The 27,902-nt window shown below is 37.4% G+C and overlaps 1 protein-coding gene across 2 annotated transcripts in view; it reads right to left on the minus strand.

Annotated features, from left to right (window-relative positions):
* Positions 1–402: 402 nt before the first annotated feature.
* Positions 403–27,902, minus strand: part of IPO11 (importin 11) — a 204,064-nt gene continuing 176,564 nt past the window's right edge. Inside the window, exons 28-29 of one of the 2 annotated variants that reach the window (NM_001192932.2) lie at positions 27,584–27,668; positions 403–1,788 (exon numbers count right to left, since the gene is read on the minus strand). In NM_001192932.2, coding sequence (NP_001179861.2) covers positions 1,624–1,788; positions 27,584–27,668 — 250 coding nt within the window. In that variant the 3' untranslated portion in view covers positions 403–1,623. The remainder of the gene's footprint in view (positions 1,789–27,583; positions 27,669–27,902) is intronic. The other variant, XM_005221488.5, reaches the window with a different exon arrangement.

A 27,902-nucleotide genomic window follows, 5' to 3' on the forward strand; every position in this document is an offset into this window, starting at 1 on the left:
CAGAGTTTAGGACTGACACATACACACTGCTATATATTGGAAACAGACAACCAAAAAGGACCTCAGTACTCTGTAATTACCTAAATGGGAAAAGAAGGTTGCACATGTATAGCTGAATCACTTTGCTGTACACTGGAAACTAACAAAACACTGTTAATCAACTTCACGCCTATATAAAATAAAATTAAAAAAAGAAAAGAAATATCAGATTAAAGAAGTTCTGGTTCTTAAATGAAAAGAAAAACTGAAAGGGTTACTAGGATTTGCTACCTGAAGGACTGCCGCCTACTAAGACAGAGTCAACACCAGACTATGAAAGAAAACCTATCTTCAAAATTCACTGGGCCATTCTTACCAACTCATTTTTTGTGAGGCAGGGAAAATAATCAGGCAAATCAAAGGTGAGGTATCTTTGGAAAATTTAATTTGGACCATATTTTTCTTTCTTTAGCTGAAAACATCAAATATTTCCATACATTTTGGGCTCCACGACTTACAAAGGGGCAGTGGGTTTCCTGCAGTTACATACTGTACCCAACTTTCTATAGAAAGATCAGACATTTTCCAAGCTTGCTTTTGAATATTTTCTTTAAAATGCTTTAAAGGTTCTTTATAGTCAATGGCAAGTAGAACAAAGTAAGGCTTTTTTTTCTCCTTTTCCCCGTTTTTGGTACTGCACGTAGGAGGAATAAGGAAGGAAGACTCATCACATCAGTTTTGGTACCCTGGGGGACTGCTGCTAGCCCCTCACGGGCACCCCTGCACCGAGGAACCCAAGATGGGTAAGTGCTGAACAGCCTGTCACAGCCACGTCACGGCAGAGGGGGGGTCTGTGGGCTGTTAGTTCCTCTCGGTGTTCACAGGGCTCCTGGCCTCCAGGAGTAACAAAGGAACCAGGACCAAACCACGACCAGATGTCTCCCACCTGGCACTGCAGTGCCACAGATTCACTTCTGTGGGCCTTACAACGTGCATTTAAAGACTAAATGTAATTAGTGAAAATAACACAAGGAAAAAAAGTCTTTACTAATTCCCATATCAAATTACTAGAATGAAAATAAAAGCATCTGTCTGATAAAACATATCTCTATGTCAGTTGAAAGCAACTCCCTGGCAAGATCATCTCAGTAATGTATATCTGTCACTATTTGTATATTTCTGCCTGGTACACACATTTCTTTAATTGTATCACCTGAACAGCATTGTTACTTTTCAAACTTGTAGTCTCATTAGCTTAAAGAAGGGATAAGGCAGCCAAATTTAACTAATTTTGCTTGCTGTAAAACATCTCAGACATTAAACCTTCTTCTTCTCAAGTGTTAAGAGCACATGATTAAAAGGTAACAAACAGTTTCTTCTCTTAACAGGAAACTAAGCAGCTATTGTTGTCAAATCTATCTCTAGTAAACACAGGGCCCCTTATAAATATAAAATTAAATTCTTTTGAGGAATAGGTTTGTGATTTTAGTTATGTAGGAATTACATTTATTCACTGAATTTTTGTAGTAAAAAAAAGGCGTGGTCTTTGCGTCTCTTTGCTTCTTACACAAGGGATCTCTCCATCATCCCAGCAGGCTTGCACACAAGGCGGCACGCTGGCCTCCTCAGCCACGGCTCACGCCCTCAGAAGCCCTGCAGAAACTCCTGCAGCTGGGTGACGATCTCGGTGTCCACCGTCTCCATGAGGGACTGGAAGCCTTGCTCTCCCAGCAGCTCCTGCTGGGCCTTGAGCTTCTCGTAGATGAACTGCTGCAGGGACACGGTGTGCACGGGGTCCTTCAGGGCCAGCTGTGGGACAGAGAGGAGCCACACTGCGTCACAGAGGCAAAACAAGGCCCTTTTCCCTGAGTGACTCAATTCTTTGTAATTCCTTTCACAGCAGCTGAAGTGCCTCTGCCACCCTTCTTCCAATGGACTCGAACACAGCCTCCCCATGGAAAGGGCTGCCAAAGAAACTTTCATTCAGTGAGTTTAGACTCGGTGAATGTAATTCCTCAGTCCCCTGGGCCTCTGAGCACGGCCGTCTGATTAGCCCAATTTCTCAACAGCTCACCCATGTAAAGAATCAAAACCTGGTGGAAAGTACCCTAAAAGAAACAGAATGTGCCAAAGAGCATTTAAACAGTTTTAACATGATTGTCCAGGCTGCCTCATAGGAAGAGCAGGGACTTTACTGTGGCAGCTTAGTAAGGCCCTCAGGACTGACAAAGGAGACACTGCCTTGTCTTGGATTGATATGTAACTTATATATGTGTATATTCTTCTGGGTAAAAAGAGAAAGAAAAATAATTAGTAAAAATAGATTTTAACAACCCAAATGTGTTCCTCCTCTCCTGTTGAAGTATTTGAAAAACAAAAGAAATACAACTAAATTAAAAAGAACCCATCCATCCACTTCCTGAAGATAACAATCACGAGAGAAAACATTCTGGCCTCTCTGGCCTGTGGCATGCACCTACGTACATATAAATACACAATTAATATTGCTGTTTGCACTTAAAATTATCACACAAAAAACTGTACTCTAATACATTTAAGGATTCTAAATATATTTGTCTTTTTTTTGTTATAGGCGTGTTGAAGTAATCAGTCTAATTTAAATGCACTTTTTTTTTTTGCAATTTTAACTATAATTTTGCTGAATGATCTTTCATGAATAATGTTCCATGTTACTACGTATACAGCCTTTCCTCTACATTTCAGATTATTTCTTGAAGATATCTACCACAATTTTAGAAGAATTACTAAAGTACATACATAATTTTATGACTCTTGATACATACTATCAAGTTGTTTTTCCTATGGTTTGTACCAACTTAAAAGGTCTATGAGTTTTCAGCTTGTGACACTGTTAACACTGGTATCGTCAATATTTACATTACTTAAAATTCAAGAACTGAAAATAACACATCTTTGCTTTAAGCTGTATATTGCTCTCATTATCAATAATGCTGAACATGTACAAGGCTTTAAGTAAAGTTTCTGTGTGAGAAATTCTCCTTCTTTACTGGGGCTCAATTCTATGCAGATGAAGTAGCTGAGTCAGATCTTCTGTCTGAGCAATGTAAGTAGATTTTAAAATAATGACCACACATAGAAAATGTAACTGAGAGGCAGATGCATAGGAGCCACGAATGTGAAACTGAATTCCTTATGTGACTATTCCAGAATTACAGAGTAAATTCATGGCAGGGGTAATTTTAATACTCATTCTTCAGGAAAATGGGTAGGAGAAAGAACAGCAAGAACTGACAAGCCTGAAGATATCATTCTACAAAATGTACAGAAATTGAACATTTAAAAATACATGCTCTCCTAAGCAACATGCAATGATGTTCAATATTACTTTAATGACTAGGAAATAGACCTCTTACTAAAGAGGCTGTGAACTTTGTTGAAATATCATGAGTTATCTCTAGCTAAAGCCATCTGCTACAATATGAGTGAAAAGAAACTGGGCTTCAAGCTGATGTTCAACAAGTCACTCCAATTACTGAAGCAAAGCTTAATAGTCTGGTTTAAAAGCAGTTTCAATTTGCTATATGACACTGAAAGCAGTTAGCTTATCACATCTCCACTTTAATTTGCAACAGACTAATAAAGAAAGAAACGAAAATTCAGCAGTGGCCACAGGACTGGAAAAGGTCAGTTTTCATTCCAGTACCAAAGAACGCAATGCCAAAGTATGTTCAAACTACTGCACAACTGCACTTATTTCATATGTTAACAAAGTAATGTTCAAAATTCTTCAAGCTAGACTTCAACAGTATGTGTACCGAGAACTTACAGGTGTTCAAGTTGGATTCAGAAAAGGCATAGGAACCAGAGATTGAATTGCCAACATCTGTTGGATGATAGAAAAAGCAAGAGAATTCCAGAAAAACATGTACTTCTGCTTCATTGGCTACACTAAAGCCTTTGACCATGTGGATGACAACAAACTGTGGAAAATTCTTAAAGAGATGGGAATACCAGACCACCTTACCTGCCTCCTGAGAAACTTGTACACAGGTCAAGAAGCAACAGTTAGAACCGGACATGGAACAATGGACTGGTTCAAAATTGGGGAAGGGGAATGTCAAGGCTGTATATTGTCACCCTGCTTATTTAACTTCTATACAGAGTACATCATGAGGAATGCCAGACTAAATGAAGCAGAAGCTGATATTGCTGGGAGAAATATCAATAACCTCAGATACGCAGATGATACCACCCTTATGGCAGAAAGTGAAGAGGAACTAAAGAGCCTCTTGATGAAGGTGAAAAAAGAGAGTGAAAAAGCTGCCTTAAAACTCAACATTCAAAAAACTAAGATAATGGCATCTTCGTCTGATGATGGGATCACCAGTCCTATCACTTCATGGCAAATAGATGGGGAAACAACAGAAACAGTGACAAACTTTATTTTCCTGGGCTTCAAAACCACTGCAGATGGTGACTGCAGCCATGAAATTAAATGATGCTTGTTCCTTGGAAAAGCTATGACAAACATAGACAGCATATTAAAAAGCAGAAACATTATTTTGCCAACAAATGTCTGTATAGTGAAAGCTATGGCTTTTCCCAGTAGTCATGTATGGATCTGAGATTTGGACCTTAAAGAAGTCTGAGCATCAACGGATTGATGGTTTTGAACTGTGGTGTTGGAGAAGACTCTTGACAGTCCCTTCAAATATAAGATCAAACCAGTCAATCCTAAAGGAAATCACTCCTGAATATTCACTGAAAGGACTGATGTTGAACCTGAAGCTCCAATACTTTGGCCACCTGATGTGAAGAGACAACTCATTAGAAAAGACACTGATGCTGGGAAAGATTGAATGCAGAAGGAGAAGGGGACAGAGGATAAGATGGTTGGATGGCATCACCAATTCAACAGACATGAGTCTGAGTGTGCTCTGGGAGATGGTGAAGGACAGGGAGGCCTGACGTGCTGCAGTCCACGGGGTCACAAAGAGTCAGACACAACTGATGACTGAACAGTAACAAAACCCCACCAGAACACTACATCAGTGTATTTTTCAAAAGTGTATTGATCAGTCATGAGAAGATTAAAAACATTTATCTGCTTTATAAGGACAGTTGTGGAGGGAAGAAGGAATTACAAACACACACAGAATCACTAACTGCACACCTTGCACGTGCCACGTGGGCTCAGCAGTCATGTCCCACTCTGTAGCCCCGTGCACTGTAGCCCACCAGGCTCATCTGTCCATGGGGTTTTCTGGGCAAGAATACCAGAGTGGGTTGCCATTTTCTCCTCTAGAGGATATTCCTGATCCAGGGATTGAACCCGAGTCTCCTCCACTGCAGGCGGATTCTTTACCACTGAGCCACCTGGGAAGCCCTAACTGTATACCTCAAAGGATCTTTAACAAAAACAACAACAACAACACTATATTTCATTATACAAAAATACACATTAGCAAATAAATGTCTATTTTGGCTTGTGGTAGACATTCACTAATCATGGCTGTTAATACCTTATTTTGAAGAAATAAAACAGATTGACCAAATGATTCCATAGAGAAGAATTATCACTGCACATGCACAAAAAAAAATCCAGATATTATTTTTTTGAATGTAATAATGCCTATGTGTGTGTGTGCTAAGTCACTTCAGTAGTGTCCCACTCTTTGTGACCCTATGAACTGTAGCCCACCAGGCTCCTCTGTCCATGGTATTCTCCAGGCAAGAATACTGGAGAAGGTTGCCATGTCCTTCTCCATGGGATCTTCCCGACCTAAGGATTGAACCTGCCTTTCCTGCATCCCAGGCAGATTCTTTATCATTAGAGTCACCTGGAAAGCCCCAAAAATGCCTGTAGTTACTAAAATAAGAGACCCTGAAATCACTAACAACAATTTTAAAACTATTACTTTTATACAAATAATGTCCACTTAACATAATTAATTATCTGATTTAATGTGAAAATACACAGAATGCCTACCATTTACCAAGTGGTATGTTCTCTAGAAAATAGTTTTCTAATGTAGTAAGTAAACTGGAACTAGGAAGATTCTGGACATTATACATAAACAAACAAAAAGGGGTTCCAAAGGGTAGAGAGAAGGCAGACCAGAGAGCCCAGCACCCAAGGAACAACACAGTGTTGAGTGCTCTTTCTTCTTGCCGAATAAATTCCAGATTTGGGGCTGAAGAAGCCAGCACCTGGCAACACCAATGAGCGCAGAAATCTCCAACAAAATATCTACAAGATCTCTAGCCAAAGGACCAGGAAAGGGACCACACAGCAAGACAAAAACACTTAGACAATAACTGCTCTACTTCAGACAAGCACTGCTGAGTAAACTGTGGCCCACTCACACTGTGCTATTACGAGGACTCGACCCTCTCCCATGTCCCCCTTGGGGACCTTGAACTCTCTCCTTTCTCACCTCAGGAGGTATCAGTGGAGGCTCTGTGGGGAACATGGCCTTCTTCCCCTACCTGGCAGTAACAAAGTGGCACATCTACTTCTCCTGCCAGAACAGGATCAGAAAAAACCAGTTAAAACAGAAGGTTTAAATAAGACTCAGAGTCTCATAATACTAAAAATGGCCAATTTTCAATAGAACTCACTCATAACATCTACCAAAAGGAGGGGTCGTGGCCAAGAGGGAAGTGGCTTTAATTGTAAAAGGGTTCCAAATCTTGATTCATTAATTTCAACATTCTGGCTGTGAAGCTGTAGTTTTACAAGATGTTATCACTAGAGGATATGAACAGTACAGTTTATAAACTAGAGAGATCATTAATCTGGCAACCTCAATGACCAAGAATACACTGGGAGGCAAGGAGTTAACTTCTAAAGATGAATGATCAGAATACTTTGGCACCTATATGCCCAAATTTAAACAAATCATTCATAGAAGAATCTTACAAAATCAAATTATTTATTCTTCTTTCCCAAACATATTCCAACAGGTGTGATTACCTTTGCTGAGATGCACAAATGTGAGGAGATAAAAACCTGCTACAAGGAAAACAAAGGAATCAACATTGAGGTTCAACTGACAACATGGAAATATTGGGAACAATGAGAAGAAACAAAAGACTATTAAAAATCTGAACCAGACAAGATGCAATATGCGGTCTTCTGGATTGAATCCTACAACTAAGAGCGTGAGCAGAAATCCAGTGAAATTTAAATAAAGTCTGGAGTTTAGTTAATAGTAATGTACCAAAGTGGGTTTCTCAGCTTTGATAAATGTACAATGGTAATATAAGATGTTGACTTTGGGAAAACTAGGTGAAGGGTGCATGAGAATACTCTGTACTATCTTTGTTACTTTTCTGTAAACCTAAAACTATTCCAAACTAAAAAGATTATCTTTATGCCAGTACCATACCATTTTAATTACTGTGGCCTTGTAATATATTTTGAAATCAGGGCATGTGATGCTTCCAGCTTTGTTCTTTTTCAAGACTGTCTTGGCTGGCCAGTCAAGATCTTTTATGGTTCTATATGAATTTTAGAATGGTGTTTTTCATTTCTATAAAAACTGCCATTGACATTTTGATAGGAATTGCACTGAATCTGTAAATTGCTTTGGGTAGTACAGATCTCTTAACAATATTAAGCCTTCCAATCCATAAACATGGATATCTATTTGTGTTTTTAAATTCTTTTGTGAATATTTTATAGTTTTTGGCATACAAGTCTTTTGTTTCTTTAGTTAAGTTTATGCCTAAACTTTTTGAGGCTATTGTAAATTTTTAATTTCTTGATTTTTTTTCTTAATTTCTAAATTTTTTCTAAATTTCTTAGTTTTCTTAATTTCCTTTTTAGATAATTATTAGCATATAGAAAACACACTGAATTTCTGCACATTGATTTTGTATCCTACAACTTTACTAAATTCATTAATTAGGTCTAGTATTTTTTTTAACAGTGTCTTCAGGGGTTTCTCTATATAAGATCATGTCATCTGTAAATATGAACAGTTTTACTTCTATCATTTCAATTTGTATGTCTTTAATTTCTTTTTCTTGCTTAATTGCTCCAGCTAGGATTTCCAGTACTATGATGAATAGACAGAGCAATGGAAATGAAGAGAGAGATCAGAAACAAATCCACACATACATACCTACCTACTCATCTTCAATAAGGGTGCCAAGAATGCATAGTGGGGAAAGGATAGTCTCTTCAACAGAGTGTGTTGGGAAAATGTATATCCATATCTAAAACCTTTACCTTATACCACACACAAAAGTCAACTCAAATTAAAGACTTAAACATAAGACCTCAAACTGGAAAATGCTTGTAATATAGGGGAAAATCTGTATGCCCCTGGCGCTGGCAATGATTTCACAGATATGACACCAGGAAACACAGGCAACAAAATCAAACACATGGGAAACTATGTCCAACAAAACTTCAATTAAAAGTTATTTAAAAATACAGATTTACACTAAAAAATACTCTCCTCTGTGGATATATGGTTTGGGGACGAACTGCTGTAGAAGCCTGAATTAGTTGACAAAAACGTTCATTATATACACAGAATGTCTAATCAGTAAGACTGGCAAGTTCATTTTCAAAATGACAAAAACTGACAACCTTAGTCTTTGAGTCACATCCAAAGCTGATTCTTCTCAAGCTAATGGCATCAGTAGACGCCACTAGACTACAGACTTCCAATTTCTTGGTTTTGTTCTTTCTGTTGCTTCCATATGCCTAACCCCCATTCTTGCCCTTCAAGAAAGCACATGATAATTTAAGAAATATTTCCATTAAAATGGTTGTAAGACTCAGTTCAGTTCAGTTGCTCAGTCATGTCCAACTCTTTGCAACCCCATGAATCGCAGCACGCCAGGCCTCCCTGTCCCTCACCAACTCCCGGAGTTCACTCAGACTCACATTCATCGAGTCGGTGATGCCATCCAGCCACCTCATCCTCTGTCATCCCCTTTTCCCTGCCCCCAATCCCTCCCAACATCAGTCTTTCCAATGAGTCAACTCTTCGCATGAGGTGGCCAAAGTACTGGACTTTCAGCTTTAGCATCATTCCTTCCAAAGAACACTCAGGGCTGATCTCCTTTAGAATGGACTGGTTGGATCTCCTTGCAGTCCAAGGGACTCTCAAGAGTCTTCTCCCATACAGATGGCTAACAAACACATGAAAAGATGCTCAACATCATTCATTATCAGAGAAATGCAAATCAAAACCACAATGAGGTACCATTTCACGCCAGTCAGAATGGCTGTGATCCAAAAGCAATAAATGTGAGGGTGTGAAGAAAAGGGAACCCTCTTACACTGTTGGTGGGAATGCAAACTAGTACAGCCACTATGGAGAACAGTGTGGAGACTCCTTAAAAAACTGGAAATAGAACTGCCTTATGATCCAGCAATCCCACTGCTGGGCATACACACTGAGGAAACCAGAAGGGAAAGAGACACGTGTACCCCAATGTTCATCGCAGCACTGTTTATAATAGTCAGGACATGGAAGCAACCTAGATGTCCATCAGCAGATGAATGGATAAGAAAGCTATGGTACATATACACAATGGAGTATTACTCAGCCATTAAAAAGAATACATTTGAATCAGTTCTAATGAGGTGGATGAAACTGGAGCCTATTATACAGAGTGAAGTAAGCCAGAAAGAAAAACACCAATACAGTATACTAACTCATATATATGGAATTTAGAAAGATGGTAACAATAACCCTGTGTACAAGACAGCAAAAGAGACACTGATGTATAGAACAGTCTTATGGACTCTGTGGGAGAGGGAGAGGGTGGGAAGATTTGGGAGAATGGCATTGAAACATGTAAAATATTATGTATGAAACGAGTTGCCAGTCCAGGTTCGATGCACGATACTGGATGCTTGGGGCTATTGCACTGGGACGACCCAGAGGGATGGTATGGGGAGAGAGGAGGGAGGAGGGTTCAGGATGGGGAACACATGTATACCTGTGGCGGATTCATTTTGATAGTTGGCAAAACTAATACAATTATGTAAAGTTTAAAAATAAAATAAAATTAAAAAAAAAAAAAAGAAAGCTGTGGTACATATACACAATGGAGTATTACTCAGCCATTAAAAAGAATACATTTGAATCAGTTCTAATGAGGTAGATGAAACTGGAGCCAATTATACAGAGTGAAGTAAGCCAGAAAGAAAAACACCAATACAGTATACTAACGCATATATATGGAATTTAGAAAGATGGTAACAATAACCCTGTATACGAGACAGCAAAAGAGACACTGATGTATAGAACAGTCTTTCGGACTCTGTGGGAGAGGGAGAGGGTGGGATGATTTGAGAGAATGGCATCGAAACATGTATAATATCATGTATGAAACGAGTCGCCAGTCCAGGTTCGATGCACAATACTGGATGCTTGGGGCTGGTGCACTGGGACGACCCAGAGGAATGGTACGGGGAGGGAGGAGGGAGGAGGGTTCAGGATGGGGAACACATGTATACCTGTGGCGGATTCATGTTGATATATGGCAAAACCAATAAAATATTGTAAAGTTAAATAAAAAATTAAAAAAATAATTTTCCATAAATATATATATATATATGTACAAAATGAAAAAAAAAAGAGTCTTCTCCAACACCATAGTTCAAAAGCATCAATTCTTTGGTGCTCAGCTTTCTTCACAGTCCAACTCTCACATCCATACATGACCACAGGAAAAACCATAGCCTTGACTAGATGGACCTTTGTTGGCAAAGTAATGTCTCTGCTTTTGAATATGCTATCTAGGTTGGTCATAACTTCTTCCACGGAGTAAGCGTCTTTTAATTTCATGGCTGCAGTCACCATCTGCAGTGATTGTGGAGCCCCGAAAAATATAGTCTGACACTGTTTCCCCATCTATTTCCCATGAAGTGATGGGACCAGATGCCATGATCTTCGTTTTCTGAATGTTGAGCTTTAGGCGAACTTTTTCACTTTTTTCAGTTATTAGCAGAAGATAACTAGCCAGAATTTCCTGACTCCAAGGTAATGCCTAAAAAATGAAGTGTTAATAACCTGACTCACTTCAGAAGTACATTCACTGGACTTTAATAAGCAAGCGGTTCAATTCCCTGGTATTGAAATTATTACTGTAAGACAGAATGGTTCTGGTTGAACTGTATAAATGTCCTTCTGTTGGTTAAAAAAAAAAAAAAGGTCCTTCTGTTGGTAATGATAGCTTTCTGATATAAAAACAACTGACCCGTAAGGTGCTTAGTCTCTGAAGTTGGTACAAGATTTTCAGCTCCTGTGGTGCTACTTACCAAGATGTATGTATATTTCATGAGATTTTTATTCCTTAAAACTAAAAAACATTCCATTGCATTAATCTTCAGTTTCACCCAGCATGAATTTGGTAAAGCTGAATCTTTTATTTTTCTTAGGTTACATGGCATATTGGGTCATTGTTCACTTTTCTCCATACACTTTATGATAATGTTTCAGAAATTATTCACACTTACATTTTTTCATATAATATTTTGCTAAAGAGAAAAAGTTTCTTACCTTAGAGAAAAATACAGAAGATCTTTTTAAAGAATAATATACTTTCTATAAAATCTCACAGATTATGTATAAACACACTGGCTATGCAATAGGACAAAAATCTTAAAAGAAAAATTTGCCTACAACAAGGTATTTAACCACGTGGCCTTTAAAAATTCTTTAGTTTGATCCTTTGTTTAAAATTATCTTCTCTTTTGACCTTTGATTGTTTCACTAAAAGGTAACTCAATTTCTAAAATTTATCTTAAAAAAATAAATAAATACAATTTATCTTAATAATTTAAAATTTCTAAAATCTCTTAGGATATAAATTCTCCTGATTTTGTGGCTTAACAAAGAGTCTGAGGCCTGCAGATAAGGCCTGCAGATACCAACCAGAACTCACTTCATTAATGATGCTTGGCAATGCAAATTTAGTCACTAATTACACCCAGCGTGAAGCCCAAATTCCAAGGGAGTCACCTGAGAGTTTTACTTTATTCTATTTTAAAATTTATTTTTACTTTAATTACTGTTATGGTTGCTCCTTGAGGAATTTAGTTTACAATTTTTATCTGATGAGCTTGTAAGTAAAGGAACTATCTTACACTGCTATGTCTAGAAAGAATGGGATGGAGACTTGTTTTATTCTATTATACCTTTCCTTATAAGGTACATCAAATCTTTTGGAAAGCAAGTTTGAGAGAAATGTACAATTTAAACGATGACCTGAGTATTTATTTCAAGCCCAGCTCTGAGGAACAGAACATCTGCTTATTTCTTTATATCTCTCTTGGTATGGAATGTTCTTCCTCAGAGCAATTAAATAGAAATCAAAGTATTCTATTTATATTACTAAACTCCAACCATATGCAAGGAATGTGCTAGGCACAGGCTAGGCCCTTCACTCACAATAAAGAATCCTAGGAAGCAAGAGAATCTTCAGCAATATAACCAAAAATCCTGAAAGAATGGTGGTTCAATGTGCTTAGCAGCACTGGGAACAGTCTGAGAAACTTTTTAAATGCTGATGTCTAACTCTTACTTCTAGAAATTCTGATTTAACTGGTTTCAGGCACCAGGATTTTTTTAAAAGCTCTCCAGGTGATTCTGATGTACATCTAAAAGTGAGAAACCCTCTTATAGAAAAATTTTGAGGATTAAGATCTTAGAAAGTGAAAATGTTAGTCACTCAGTCACATCTGACTCTTTGCAACCCCATGGACCATGTTCTCTATCCATGTAATTCTCCAGTCAAGGATAGTGGATGGAGTGGGTTGCCATTCCCTTTTCCAGGGGCTCTTCCTGACCCAGGGATTGAACCCAGGTCTCCCACATTGAGGCTTAGCGGTAAAGAATTTGATTGCAATGCAGGAGCTGCAGGAGACCTGGGTTCAATCCCTGGATTGGGAAGATCCCCTGCAGGAGGGCATGAAAACCCACTCCAGTATTCTTGTCTGGAAAATCCCATGGACAAAGGAGCCTGGAGGGCTACAGTCCATAGGGTCACAAAGAGTCGGACATGACTGAAGTGACTTAGCAAGCAAGCAAGTTCCCATATTGCAGGCAGATTCTTAACCATCTAAGCCACCTAAGATCGCAGGTGAACCTAAAAAAAAAAAAAAAAAAACTTTGTATTTTTACATTCATTCAAATAAAAAGAATAGAGGTAACCGACTGAATAAAACTATGAAACAATTCCCATTTACTACCATCTATTTCTAGAAACTCCTCAGGGTTTCCTTTATTCTTTAGTTTCAGTGAAGCATTTTTAAGTTCCTTTTGCTTACTGTATGCATAAGGAGCCAGTCAGTGTCCTTAATCTATTTCAAAAAGTAGGATTATCATCCATCAAATTGTAAACCATCAATAATTTATCAAAATGACAGAATATGAAGGCAGTGAAAACTTTCCAACTTGACCATTGGCTGGTATAGCAAAATTGTTAGAGAATTTGCGTATTTTATGACTTGTTTCTGGGAAGGGAAATACTGTTCTATGGCTGTTTAATCTGAATTTGCTGGAGTACTTGAGATGATATCATGCACGATTTAAATTACATTCTGTTTTTATTTTAGTTGGCAGACTTGGCACAAAACAAAGGAATACACAGCATGCCTCCAGGACTGAGTTATCTGTGGAAGTCAAATGGAAAACTCAAAAAACAACAGCATTGTGATTAACAAAGATGGGACACAACGACAAGGTTTTATAAAACAGCACAATTCAAGCATTTCAAAATATCAGTCGCACTATTACCTTTTAATATTGGAGTTTATTTAAATCTAGCCTACCAACATTTATTTCGTTTCCATAAAAACAGACTAACCAGAAGCAGAATATCTACAATACCCAATGGATTTAAGACCGTAAGTGAGCTTGTACCAGTCTCTGAGAATTACTCTTGTTTTATATTCAAGGAATAAATTCATAGTGAAATGGAACAAGTAAAGTTTCAGAAGCAATTCATCAACATCAAAGGCCGGATTGTTCCTGAACAAAGGTCACCCAAATCGCCAGTAAATAGTTCATGTTAACTGCTGACTTACGTGTTTAAAGAAATTTGCTACACTAGCATCTAATTCAGTGAAAGGTTACTGAGAATCCATTTTGTACCATTCTACACACACGTGTGTGTGTGTGCTATGTCACTTTAGTCATGTCTGACTTTGCAACCCTATGGACCGCACCCTATAGCCAGGCTCCCCTGTCTGTAGTCAAGCTCTTCTGCCCATGGGATTCTCCAGACAAGAGTGGGTTGCTGTGCCCTCCAGGGCATCTTCCTGACCCAGGGATTGAACCCCTGTCTCCTACGTCTCCTGCACTGGCAGGCAGATTCTTCACCACTAGCACCACCTGGGAAGCCCCCAACATATATAACCTGTATGTAAAATGTGTGGTGGGGGCAGGGTAACATGAAAATTCGTGGTGTAGTAAAATTTTTTATATTAAATGGTAAAAAGCTGCTGCATCATTTGTTCTTTGGAATGAGACAGCTACTGTATGTATGTGTGATAAAAGAGAAGATAGAGAAGGTGGGGAGAGGTAAAGAAGGTGCCAGGAGAGACAACAAAGAGAAGATATATCTCTCAGTTACCCAGGTCAGAAGAAAGCTAGCTGGTGATGTGGCACATCAAATAGCGTCAGTATTCAGTGGGTGGAAGCAGTTAATCTGTAGTTAAATGAGTGGAGTAGGAAAACGCTATCAAGCTCTCTTGGCAAGTATAATACTGGAAGCCTCTTCCCCATTGTATGGCTAAATACAATCTCAAACCTTTTCTTGCCAAAAGTTTTCTGCTCTACTTTTTCTTTTATTCAGAAAAATTTTTTTAAGTCAGCAGATGATAGAATTTCTTTTTAAATACATATACATCTGGTCTACAATGAAAAAATGAGAAAAGGATATTTCATTAGAAGCACTGGCTTTATAACCAAACTTAGTGAGAACATATAGATATTCTGTAAAATAACCAAGAAGTGACTTTAAAAAAAAAAAAAATGAGGTTTAAAACAAATCAAAAAAACCACAAAGTCAAAAAATCCCCTTTTATTTAGAGAAATTCTGACAGAGTGCATTACCTTTTCTTTTCTTTTTTTTTTTAAGTAGAACACAATTTTGTTTATAAAAGACAAAATCATCTATAACATCTACTTACATTTTTTCAATTAAAAGAAAATCTATATGGATTTTTGGTGCAGCGGGCCACATACGTGGCAGTCTGTCAGGGAAGATAAAAGGACTAATGGATACGCTTCATGGTTAAGAATTCTGGAGTTTGTGGAAACGTACAAAGGTAAAAAATGTACAAAAGAAGAGAGACTATAGTTTAACAGTCACATTACATAATGCCATTTTCTTAAAGAAAAAAATGAACATCTATGAAATTCAAATGTAAAGTATGCTAAGGTATTATGAGTCAAAGATCTACACAGATAATTTTAGTTCGAAGGAAAGAGAAAAACAGTTATTAATAATAAAGCCTTCTTCCCCCAAAATGTGGATATAACAATGAAAATGTGGAGACCGTACTTGTGGAATTTAGGGTTTATACCCCAATTTACAAAAGTCAATTGGTATCTGAAGTTTCACAGCCTCCAATCATTTATACAGTTACAGTATACGAGTTAGCAAATTCATGGTAGAATATGGTTGTACAACAATCTTCTACAATACAAATCTGACCAGGTCACTCTTTTGATGACAACTTTTTAATGCCTCTCTGTTGCTACCAAATAAAATCCAAATCCCCAGATTTCCACAACCACTGTAACAACCACAACTTACTGTCTCTGCTCGTACAGGCAAGAAGGCCAGAAGAGTCTCCCTGGGCTAATCCAGGTGTGTCAGCAGGCCCGCTTTCCTTTCTGAAGGTATTAGGTAAGAATCTGTTTGCTTGGCTTTTATTCTAGCAGCCTTCTCACTCCATCTCTAAAGCAACAGCAGATGGAGTCTTTTTGACACTCATCATTCTGACCCTCTCCGCCTGCCTCCCTCTTCGCTTCTATGGACTCTTGTTGATTACACTTGACCCACCTGAATAATCTCCTTTGTGATCAGCCAATTAGCAACCTGAATTCCACTTTGCTGTGCAACAAAACATGGTCATGGAGGACACAACATATTCATAGCTCCAGGGACTAGAGCACAGATGTCCCTGGAGATGAACGGGATTATTCTGCCTACCACACTTAGCATAGAGTATACCAGGCCCCCTACAACCCAGCTTCTTTTCTGATACACAGTAGGCACCTAAAAAACATCTGGGTGACATTCCTCCCACGGCCCACTGTTCAGTGAAGTAAGACAAAGGACTGCTTCTCCTGGGTACCGCAGCGTGTTTAGCAGCATCCCTGGCTCCTACCCACTGAACACCCACAGCACTTCTCTGGACTTGTGACAACAGAAACGTCTTTCAGACAAAGTTGTAAGTCCTGGGGTTGGTGGGGGGGCGGGGGGGCAGTTACACTCAGTTGGGAACAACTATTAAACAAGGATCCATTGTTTGTATCTAAAATAATGTAAACCTACCTAATTCACACAATGACATAAAGCCATTTTGACTAGGGTTAAGAAAGTCATCTGTTTCTTCATTTCTTCCAGCTCAGTAAGAAAGCGGTGGGAAAGAAGTTAACTCGTTTAAGTTAAAAAAAAAAGTTAAAAATAACACTTGGCTACTTTCTGTAACAAAAGCTTTCTTCTTTTATATCTGTTTTAAAGTAATTTATTTCAAAGGGACAGTTCCAAACAAAATCAGACGACCTATTAATATGATCTTCACATACATTATCATGTTAAATATAAAAAAAGCATAAAATTGTGAAAGCTGTTTTAAATCATTTCACTTTGCTGTGTTTTATGTAAAAATGAATTCAAGTAGCTAGGATACAATGAAATCCTACAAAATAATTAATTTGTTAATTCTTTAGTTAACAAATCCTCTTTCATCAGAAAGGATATTTTATTTGTATCCCTTTATATGGAATTAAATCATTTTAATTGTTTTAAATTAATACAAATGGATATGTTCTTTCTCATATTTTCTTCATTTGATTTTGAATCACAATAGCACACCTTAGCTATTGATAAAACTATGTCTTTATTCATATCACACAGGGTGAGACAACAAAGAAGCAATTACTTTCAATGCATTGCTCAGAAGAATTAGCTGGAATATAATGTGAATGTATGTATGCATTAGAAAGATTTAAGAAATAGTCTAAAAGGAAAATAAATCTGCAATTCTTAGCATCAAAACAGCAGAAGTCTTATGCTTCTGACTTTCAGTCTTGTTTTTGCTGTTTTCCAGTAACTACCTTTTTCTCACTGTAGACTGAGATAATTAACAATTCTTTAGTAACTGTTCAGTTTATCTTAAAAATTATGATGAATTTTCAAGTAAAATATCCTCAGAAATCATTAATGAGTATTAAAATACACTGTTAGGTTATAGTAATTAAAATAGGCAGAGATGTAGACTATAATATGGAGTTCTCAAATTCATGCAAGTCTGGCCATGTAGTACCTAATAAAGGTAGCATTTCAAAATAGTAAAGAAGAGGTAGGCTACGGATTAATCTTGTGACAGAAGCCATATATGTATGTGTGTGTGTGTATAAACATATATATAAAGTTGATGCTCAATTCACTCTTATCAAAAAATTTCCAGTTAAAGGTTTAAATGGAGTAAGCCCATTAAAAAGATGAGAAATTATTTCTTGAGAGTGGGGGCAGCCATTCCAATCCTGCCATAAAACGAGACACAACAGAAGAAGAGTTCAAAAAAAAGGTTAAAATTAACAAATCGCTAACAATTAAAGAGGTGAAAACAACATGTGGTGATGATGTCTCAAACAGCAGAGCAGATCTGGATCGACAGGTGCTCAGAAGAAAACGCTTCATCTTTCAGAAAGCGAGTCAAAGGGAGTGAAGAGGAAAAATAAAGCCTCACTAACAGCTGTAAGGGGGAATCTGAGAATGGAAGCAGAGACCACTATTTGCAAAACTGTACCAGGACTTACAAACAGAAAAACTGTCCTAAATCATGGCATGCGAGACAAGCACTCTAAGCTCAAACTCTTTTAACACAGCTCATTGAGATCCACGTGCTCCAAGTCAAGCAAGCTGACGACTGGTCGAACTGTAACTGCATGAACTTGTGTTACAGGTAAGACCAATGACCGTCCCAGCAAAACGACTGGCTTACAAATTCTGACCAGTCTTTGACAAAACCATTCTATGACTAAACTTTAGCTCTCTAAGCCCTATAAAACTCTTCCTTGATTCGCTCACTGTGACACAGCCCATGTTCCCCAATGTGTTGCATTCTACCTCACTTTAACAACCTAATAAGCCTAACTCTGGCTCCTAGTTTTAGACAGACAGACAGACAGATTAATAAATGGAAACAAAGGTGAGAATTAAGGGCTGATTTCTTTAATCTATAAAGAGTTTGTTCAGTTTTCTGACGGTGGCTTAATGAACTACTCGAAACCATGTGTCATAAAACAAGTGTTCTTCTAATGTTAATGGAGTCAGTGCATCTGGAATTCCTAAAAATGGACTGAGGATGGATTATCTCTAGTCCATGGTCTCTGGGGCTTCATTTGAGAAGACTTGAAGGCCAGAAGTGATTCAAGTCATCTTGGGAATTGGAACCATCTGAAGAGCCTCTCACTTATGTGTCTAGCACTTAATGATGGTTGTTACCTGTGACTTCAGTTGAGGAAAATAAGACCTATGTTCTCCTTGTGGATGCTGGGGTTCCCTTGCAGCATGGCAGCTGGGGTCCAAGAGTAAGTGTTCCTGGAGAATAAAGTAGAATCTATACCTAATGATGTAGACTGAGCAGCATCAGCAATCCTGACCAGTTTCAACAAAAGGAAATACAGATGTATCCTTTTAAGGAGGAAGAATGTCAAAGTCACACTTTAAGAATAACATGTAGAATGGGAGATATTATTATGACCATTCCTGGGAAACAATCTGTCATTCTTATTTAAAACCAAAGGGGAAAAAAACCAAATATAATTTCTAATAAAAAAATATAAACAAGTCATTCATTCATCAGCCTCACTCATAATTAGACAAAGTACATTAAACAACAAATTACTGCTTTCTAATTATCATATTGCCCAGGGTACAGGATAATTCATATACCACCACTGGGCATACAAATTTAAATTGTTAGTTGTTTTCCTTGAAGTGATGCGCTTGCTTTCAAGAAAATGCATGCCAAATACTCAAGTCTGAATAATCATTTTTATCTTTCAAATACTCTTCCACATCCACATTCAAGTGGTATTCGTGAACAAGGTTTATTTCAGCTCAAAACTCAATCAAAACGTAGTTTTCCTCAAGACCAACCACTGTCAGAGGACATTACGACAGAAAATATTGAAAGATGTACACTCAACAGTGGAGATTTAGGAAACTTAATATACTGTGTTATCAAAAACACTCTAAAATGAAACTGGCTTTAAAAAACAAAAACTAAGAGTATGGCAGTGGAGAATATGATGACTACTAGTATAGTTGTGGAGAAGGCGATGGCACCCCACTCCAGTACTCTTGCATGGAAAATGCCATGGACGGAGGAGCCTGGTAGGCTGCAGTCCATGAGGTCGTGAAGAGTCGGACACGACTGAACAACTTCACTTTCACTTTTCACTTGCATGCCTTGAAGAAGGAAATGGCAACCCACTCCAGTATTCTTGCCTGGAGAATCCCAGGGACGGGGAGCCTGGTGCGCTGCCATCTATGGGGTCGCACAGATTCGGACACGACTGAAGCGACTTAGCAGCAGCAGTATAGTTGTATAGTTAGCTGCCACTGACCTTATCAACGCTGAAGTGACAGCAGTTATACCCACCACGGGTACCCCATGTGGTTTCAGCACCACCAGTACAAATGTTTGCACAATGAAAAGGGAAAGAATAGCTTAGTATTATTATAAATGTTGCCTTGGAAAAGGGTATTCCACATCAGACAAAGATTTCATGACTTTTAAATTAGTATAGGTTACTTTCATAATTAAAAAAAAAAAAAGTCTTCAAAATAGGAACTTCCTGATGTAGAACAATTCTTTGAAAAGGTTTCCTAAATTTCCCTTTCTTCAAAACATAGCCTCCTTATAAAAACACAACTAGCATTACTGATAATTTATTGAGAAAAAGAAAGAAGCAGCAGAGGAATAAAGTAGGAAAAACCATCAAGAAGACAGTCTAAAGTTCACTGGAATGTTACCTAAGTGCTCCTAAACTAGGCCATATTCTTCATCTAGAATTTGAAGACTTTATTCGCATGGGGGTGTGGAGGTGTGCATGCTCAGATATGTCCGACTCTGTGTAACCCCAAGGACTATAGTCTGCCAGGCTCCTGTGTTCATGGGATTATCCAGGCAAGAATATCAGAGTGGGTTGCTATTTCCTCCTCCAGGGGATCTTCCCAACCTAGGGATCAAACCCATGTCTCTTGTATCCAAATCGCCAAAGTTTCCCAGTGAAGAGTGGCAAATTACTGAACTCTTTCTACAGTTTTTAGTAACAATTCAATTTGTTGTTGTTCAGTCGCTCAGTCACGTCAGTCTCTTTGCAAGTAAATAAAGAATAATGAGGCTGCCTCGTTAAAATTAAAAAACTCAATACAAATAGGGTTTTTTTTAATATTCAAGAACAATACTGATGTCAGCAGGCAATTAATCTGAAATCTTGACTAAAAACAAAAACTTAGAAGCATCATTTCATTTACTTCCAAGGGCATTTTCAACAGAATTGTCTTTTCCAGTGTCTTTTGATTACTATTATGTAGCCTACTGTGAAAGATCTTAACCTCTGGATCTCAGACTACTTTTTGATTAACATTTTAGCTCCATCAAGGGAAAAACTGCTATCTCAGGAGGATGTCTGGTTATCAATTTGTGATTTTATTACATCTCAGTTGGATTATTTCAAGTCATTATTTCCTATCCTCTTGGATTTTTTAATGTCACATGCAACTCTACAGTCTGTGAGAGTTGAATTAACCACTGCAATAGCGTATTTCAAGATTTGGGATAAATTTAACATTGACTTTGAGCTCTCACTGGTTAAAAAAAGTTTTGTTCAATCCAACTTTGAAATACTTAGTATTTTTATATAGCTGGCCTTAGGTAAAGTTATGTGTCCTAGGACAGTTTTGGTTACGTCTTAGCATCACCTAAAAATCAAGATAAGGACATATAAACAGCAGTATACCAGTCAAACGTAAAAAACAAATGCAAAAGAAAAATAGTTCATTTTGAAGATGCTACTTTATTGCCATTGTGTGGAGGTATAGAGAGACAGTTGTATAATTACTGAAATCAGATTGATTATATTCTTTGCAGCCGAAGATGGAAAAGCTCTATACAGTCAGCAAAAACAAGACCAGGAGCTGACTGTGGCTCTAATAATGAACTCCTTATTGCAAAATTTAGACTTAAATTGAAGAAAGTAGGGAAAAACACTATTTTAGGCCACTATTTAGGCCATACAGGTATGACCTAAATCAAATCCCTTATGGTTATACACTGGAAGTGACAAATAGATTCAAGGGATTAGATCCGATAGACATGATGCCTGAAGATATATGGACGGAGGTTTGTAACACTGTACAGGAGGCAGTGATCAAAACCATTCCTGAGAAAAAAGAAATGCAAAAAGGCAAAATGGTTGTCTGAGGAGGCCTTACAAATAGCTGAGAAAAGAAGAGAAGGGAAAAGCAAAGGAGAAAAGGAAAGATATACCCATCTGAATGCAGAGTTCCAAAGAATAGCAAGGAGAGATAAGAAAGCTTTCCTACGTAAACAATGCAAAGAAATACAGGAAAACAATAAAATGGGAAAGACTAGAGATCTCTTCAAGAAAATCAGAGATACCCAGGGAACATTTCATGCAAAGATGGGCTCAATAAAGGACAGAAATGGTATGGACCTAACAGAAGTAGAAGATATTAAGATGAGATGGTAAGAATATACAGAAGAACTATAGAAAAGAGATCTTGTTGAATAAAGAAAAATCAGAAGACAGGATATCTTCCACTGTCATCAAAATAAAATTTCAAAAAGACTTCACAAGAATTCTATGGACAGAGGAGCCTGGCAGGCTACAGTCTATGGGGTCACAAAGAGTTGGACACAACTGAGTGACCAACACTTACAAATCAAGTAGAGATTAAATAAAACAATTTTTATTTTCAGTAGTAAAAAGTTATATCAAAAGATTACTTTAGTGGGACTTCCCTGGCAGTCAAGTGGTTAAGACTCCATGCTCCCAATACAGGAGGCATGGGTTTGATCCCTAGTCAGGTAATTAAGATTCTACATGCAGCATGGCACAGCCAGAAAAAAAAAAAAAAAAAAAAGATTATTTTAGTAATGTGAGAACAAGAGAAATGCTTTTTTTATTACTTTAAAAATGCTGCACTGCCTACTGGCTCGCTTATACTGTTTCCAATGACATTTGCCATCATCCTTATCTCTTTCCTTCTCTATATAATGTGTTTTTAAAAACTACAGAAAAACAAGGAAATCTAGGTTAAAAGCTGGGAACATACCTATACACATTCAGTTGCTAAGCTGCGTCCAACTCCGCGATCCCATGGATCACAGCCCACCAGGCTCCTCTGTCCATGGGATTTCCCAAACAAAAATACTGGAGTGGGTTGCCATTTCCCTTTTCAGAGGATCTTCCTGATCCAGGGATTGAACCCCACATTTCTTGCATTGGCAGGCGGATTCTTTACCACTAAGCCACCAGGAAAGCCCAAAAGCTGGGAAAGTGATTGCAAAAACAAGGATCAATTATGGGGCTTCAGATAAAAGGGACAAGGAGAAGGCAATGGCACCCCACTCCAGTACTCTTGCCTGGAGAATCCCATGGATGGAGGAGCCTGGTGGGCTGCAGTCCATGGGGTCGCTAGGAGTCGGACACGACTGAGCAACTTCACTTTCACTTTTCACTTGCATACACTGGAGAAGGAAATGGCAACCCACTCCAGTGTTCTTGCCTGGAGAATCCCAGGGATGGAGAAGCCTGGTGGGCTGCCGTCTATGGGATCACACAGAGTTGGACATGACTGAAGCGACTTAGCAGCAGCAGATAAAGGGACAAAGCAGATTTGCAGGAGAAGAGCAATAGTTAGTAAGGAAGAAGAAAAGGTTGCGATGAGAGAGAAATGTCAGAGTTTAGGATTTTGGATGAGATCAGTTTCAAGTTAAGATAAAGTTGAGATGTAGCACGAGAAGGTGAAAAATGAAACTGGGCATGTTGAGAAAAGGCAGAAAGCTCCAAATTCATAACCAGCGTGCCATTTCATGCAAGTTGAATATTAAAGAGTATTTTCAGCAATTGTATGTTACCTCAATTACTAAATGTGATAGGGTAAGGATTCACAAAAGCAGTTTAAAAACCACAAATAACAAGATAATGAATTAATCTCATATTATCTGTAAAATAAAAATGTCTTTTTACCATGCATTTCAAGGTGCTGTGCTTGTGTTTAGTCGCTCAGTCGCGTCTAACTCCTTACGACCCCATGGACTGTAGCCTGCCAGGCTCCTCTGTCCATGGAATTTTCCAGGCAAGAATACTGGAGTGAATTGCCATGCCCTCCTCCAGGGCATATTCCCAACCCAGGAATCAAACCAGGGTCTCCTGTATTGCAGGCAGATTCTTTACCGTCTGAGCCACCAGGGAAGCCCAAGAATACTGGAGTGGGTAGCCTATCCCTTCTCCAGAGGATCTTCCCAACCAGGAATCGAACCAGGGTCTCCCGCATTGCAGGTGGATTCTTTACCAGCTGAGCTACCCAGGAAGCCCACAGTTCAGGGTACTGGTATTTAATTAAGAAGATAGTACCAAAATAGTGACAATCAAATATAATTCTGTGTTTATACTAGTTCTGTTGAGTTTTTCTAGAGGCAAATGGGACAGCCAAAAGAAGGATCCTAATGGTTCTCAGTGATCAAAATAATTCAGGGAGAGTTTACAACATCCCACAACAAACCATCACCATAGAGCACCTAACTGACGTTATATTTGGACTAAAGATTTACAAAATAACATTGTGGAACTGAAAAGGGTAACCTTCCCTCCAACAGTATATTCTATACATATAAGTAAAAGTCTGAGGGAAACGTTTATATTTCATAGGTAGGCAAATAAGTTTTCAGGGAGAGCTGACGAGAGGAAGAAAGCTCGGGGGAGAGGCAGAAGAGGGTGGGAGGCAGAGGCAAAGGTGGAGGAAGAGGCAGACTGTTCTCAGAAAGAGAAATATCGGCTACCTGTAGGCTATGATTTTCAGACAAATTCCATTCCCAGAACACAGCACTTCTTTCCCTCCCTGAACCAGCAGTAGCAGCAAAGTAGACAATACTCACTCAAAGGCAGTATGCAAGGTGTGCTCAGGATTTATTATATTCACCATAAGACCTAGGATTTGGTCATGAATTTATCAAATAAGATGCAACAAAACCTAACATACCATCAATTTGCTTAGCTGGGCTACAACAAAAGCAGAAGACATATGAATGATGCTTGGACAGAGCTTTATTTGTGCCAGCACGAGTGAGTGAGAAGTTAGCATAGTTTTAATAACGTTCAACTTATTTACACCTCATTATCAATTAAAGTACCTATTAAGTATACATAAAACTAGATTATTTTTATAGAAACTGATTATAAAAATATTTCTAGGGCTTAAACTGAGAAATATTTAACAGGAAAGAATGATCAAAACAGCTCTACTTACTGTATCAAATGTTACATTAACAATGCTTTCTTAGGTACCATAAAGTTGCTGGAAAGCATTAATGTGCTCAAAATTTCAATTTGAGAAGTTTCAACTTATAAGTGGCTTGTATGTCACATTTCACAAAAAAGAAATTACAAACAACTTAAAATGTTAATGCGTTAACTAAATTCTCTATAGAAGAGAGATCACGAAACCACTGTCCTACTACAGAAGCATGCAGGGCAGAGAGGAAACTTAGAAAGGAAATGAAACGCCTGGGCCACGTTCAAGCTTCTCAGAATTAGTTCCCCCAAAACAGAAAGTACAGAGGGAGCTGGATTAAAAAAGCACATAATCAAAAGTCTGGAAAGCTTAATAGCTTTTCTGAATGGAAATTTCATCCTTATTTAAAATGAAATATAGAGAATCTTCATAAACTTACGGAAAATCATTTGGCACATTTGATATAATACTAATTATCCGTCTTTCTGAATTACAGTCACCATTGCTTTGCTCTATCAAAGCAGCTACTGAAGTGAAGACACCACATTTTAGGGACCACTTTAAGGCAACAGCGACGGTAAATCAAACATTCAATTACACAATCTTGGAATCAAGCAGCTACACTTTTTCTTCTGAGTATATAAAAAAATTCCATTTTAAAATGAAGATAATCTTTGATGCTAGATTGGTTTTTCTTTTGAACAGTAATTCATAATCATCTACCGCAAATACTACCCTTTGAAATTACAACCAAGATACATGTAGTTAGTTCTCAAAAAATTTCTAATGTTAAAAACATCACAGTACAAGAAAGATGACATAATTATGGGAAAAAATACATACTTTATTCTTGTATGTAAAACCTTGACGATACACTGAAACTGATTTTGTTTGTTACTGAAAAGTTATTGAAAAATTAGCCCTGTATTCATAATTGTATTTATTCAAGGCTAAGATACAAAACCCCCACACTGATCATAAATGCTATGATATTAACAGCATAAGACGAAGCTTTAAGTCTAAGGCACTAGAAATCTTAATAGAGATGACAATGTAAATCTACATCCAATAGCTACTGTGAAGACTAATTTCAAATAAAATCACTTTAAAAAATACAAGTTGTTCTATAAATCAATACTACCTAAAATAAAACAATAATGATAAAATAATGAGCTCTCAAATAAAATTTAGGATATAACAAAACTGAACCAAAAACCTTTAAGGGTTATTTCTAAAACTCTGTTCTTATACTGCTCTTTGAGATAATATTTCATTTACATTCAAAATAAAGTTAGAATTGAAATGACTACCCTATGATGTTATGAAGTACTCTGTATGTAATAGAAAACAGATCTCAGCAGATCAATATGCAAAAAGTAGATCTAACCAGATTAAGCATGTTATTAAAGTATACAAAAAGCTGATGACTAAAAGGCACCAGGATACCTATGATTCATTTACAAGTACAGAATCTTATTGAGAAAAATGCTATCATATTTTTCTACAACATCAATGATATATTCAAAGTTTAAAAAAGCAAGAGGAAAGATAAAGTATTATATTATACCAAAAGGCTGTCATCATTCTAAATGTAGAAAATAACATTATTCATGTATTTAGGATACCACTTAGCAGTCTCATTTCACAGGAGAATTATTTCCAGAGGTACACTCACAACTGAAAACTTCACTGGGATTCTATATACTGGGGAAGGAAAGGAACAGTATTAAGAGCTAAAACACACACACACACACACACACACACAAATAATTTTTTAGCTCACTGCCCTTGGAATTTGCTAATCCAATTTCCCCCTCATTTCTCAGAAGAGAAAACAGTTCTCAAGAGATAGTGTGACTTGCTCAAGGTCATAATTTAACACTACAAACAGGACCAGCATTCAGGTTTTACAAATTCTTGAATACTGTCCTTTCTTCTACACTAGTGATACGGAGATGACACCTAGCATAAAAACAAAATAAAATGGGTTAAACGCAAACACAGTTTCAAAGAAAGCGGTCAGAACAGTGCAGTATCAGCTATACACTGAGGATGAAACCCTTGAGGATTAATGTAGGATAATTCAGGAGGTGACTATCACAAGTAGACTAAAATAATGATACCCAACATTAACTATTAGGTGCTCAGCATTATCTCCTGATCATTTTATATATTAATTAATTTATTCTACTTTTGAGGTAGATAGTGGTGGTGTTCTCAACTGCAAATGAGGACAGAAGGCACAATGAGGTTAATCTCTGGTAAGGTCAGGAGACTAGAGCAGATTCCAAGAGAAAAAGGAGAAAAAAATTATTTATGTACCTGTTTTAAATTAATGTGTCAAAGTATTTACAATTTATGATTATAAATAACTCTTTTCTTATCAGATTCTTATAGTAAGAGTATGGTTTTCAAAACAATCTAGAAATTAAAGGCATTCTTATAAAGACTTATATTTCAAAAAACAATTCATTACAAGATCCATGAACTAACAGGAAAAAAGGAAATGTTAATAAATCTCAAAGCAGAAGAATGAGCATTACAATTTAAGTAAGGTTTGAGGGTCACATGGCTCTTGTCAGTAAAGGAGTAAGTCCTCTGCTAAGACAAGAAACAATTATTTCAGATCAAGAGTTAAACTCAACTTCCTGCACTAGGAATACAATTTATCTGTTTTAGAAGTACACCCAAAACTTCAAAATCAGTTATTTTACATTGATTCTGCAACAAAGGATGGACTAATGGATGGACAGATAGATTGACAGATGGAAGAACGGACCACCAAGTATCTTCAAAATCTCCAGAATATAATGATGATATGTGATTTTCCCAGATTTTAGAAGCTACTTTTGTAACTTACCATCTTTTTCCTCTTATCTTGTTCTGTGGGTGGTTCTTCATCTTCTGTTACTTTTGGTTCTTCAAGATGAGACATTAACATACAGCTGCAATTAAAAAAAAAAAGTTTTAAATAAATAAAAAAAGTCTATAACATACCTTTTGCATTGAGCATTTTGCTTGAATATTTAGGTAATAAATCATAAGAAATTTATTTATAGGAAACTTTTGAACCCTAAACCACTTGACAAAAGCAAGGTGTACCTTTTATAATCTTTCTAAAAATGATACTTACAAACACTTAAAATTAAAATTAATACTTTTTCTTTTACCATTAATCT

This window comes from Bos taurus, chromosome 20, assembly GCF_002263795.3.
Source record: "Bos taurus isolate L1 Dominette 01449 registration number 42190680 breed Hereford chromosome 20, ARS-UCD2.0, whole genome shotgun sequence".
NCBI lineage: Eukaryota > Metazoa > Chordata > Mammalia > Artiodactyla > Bovidae > Bos > Bos taurus.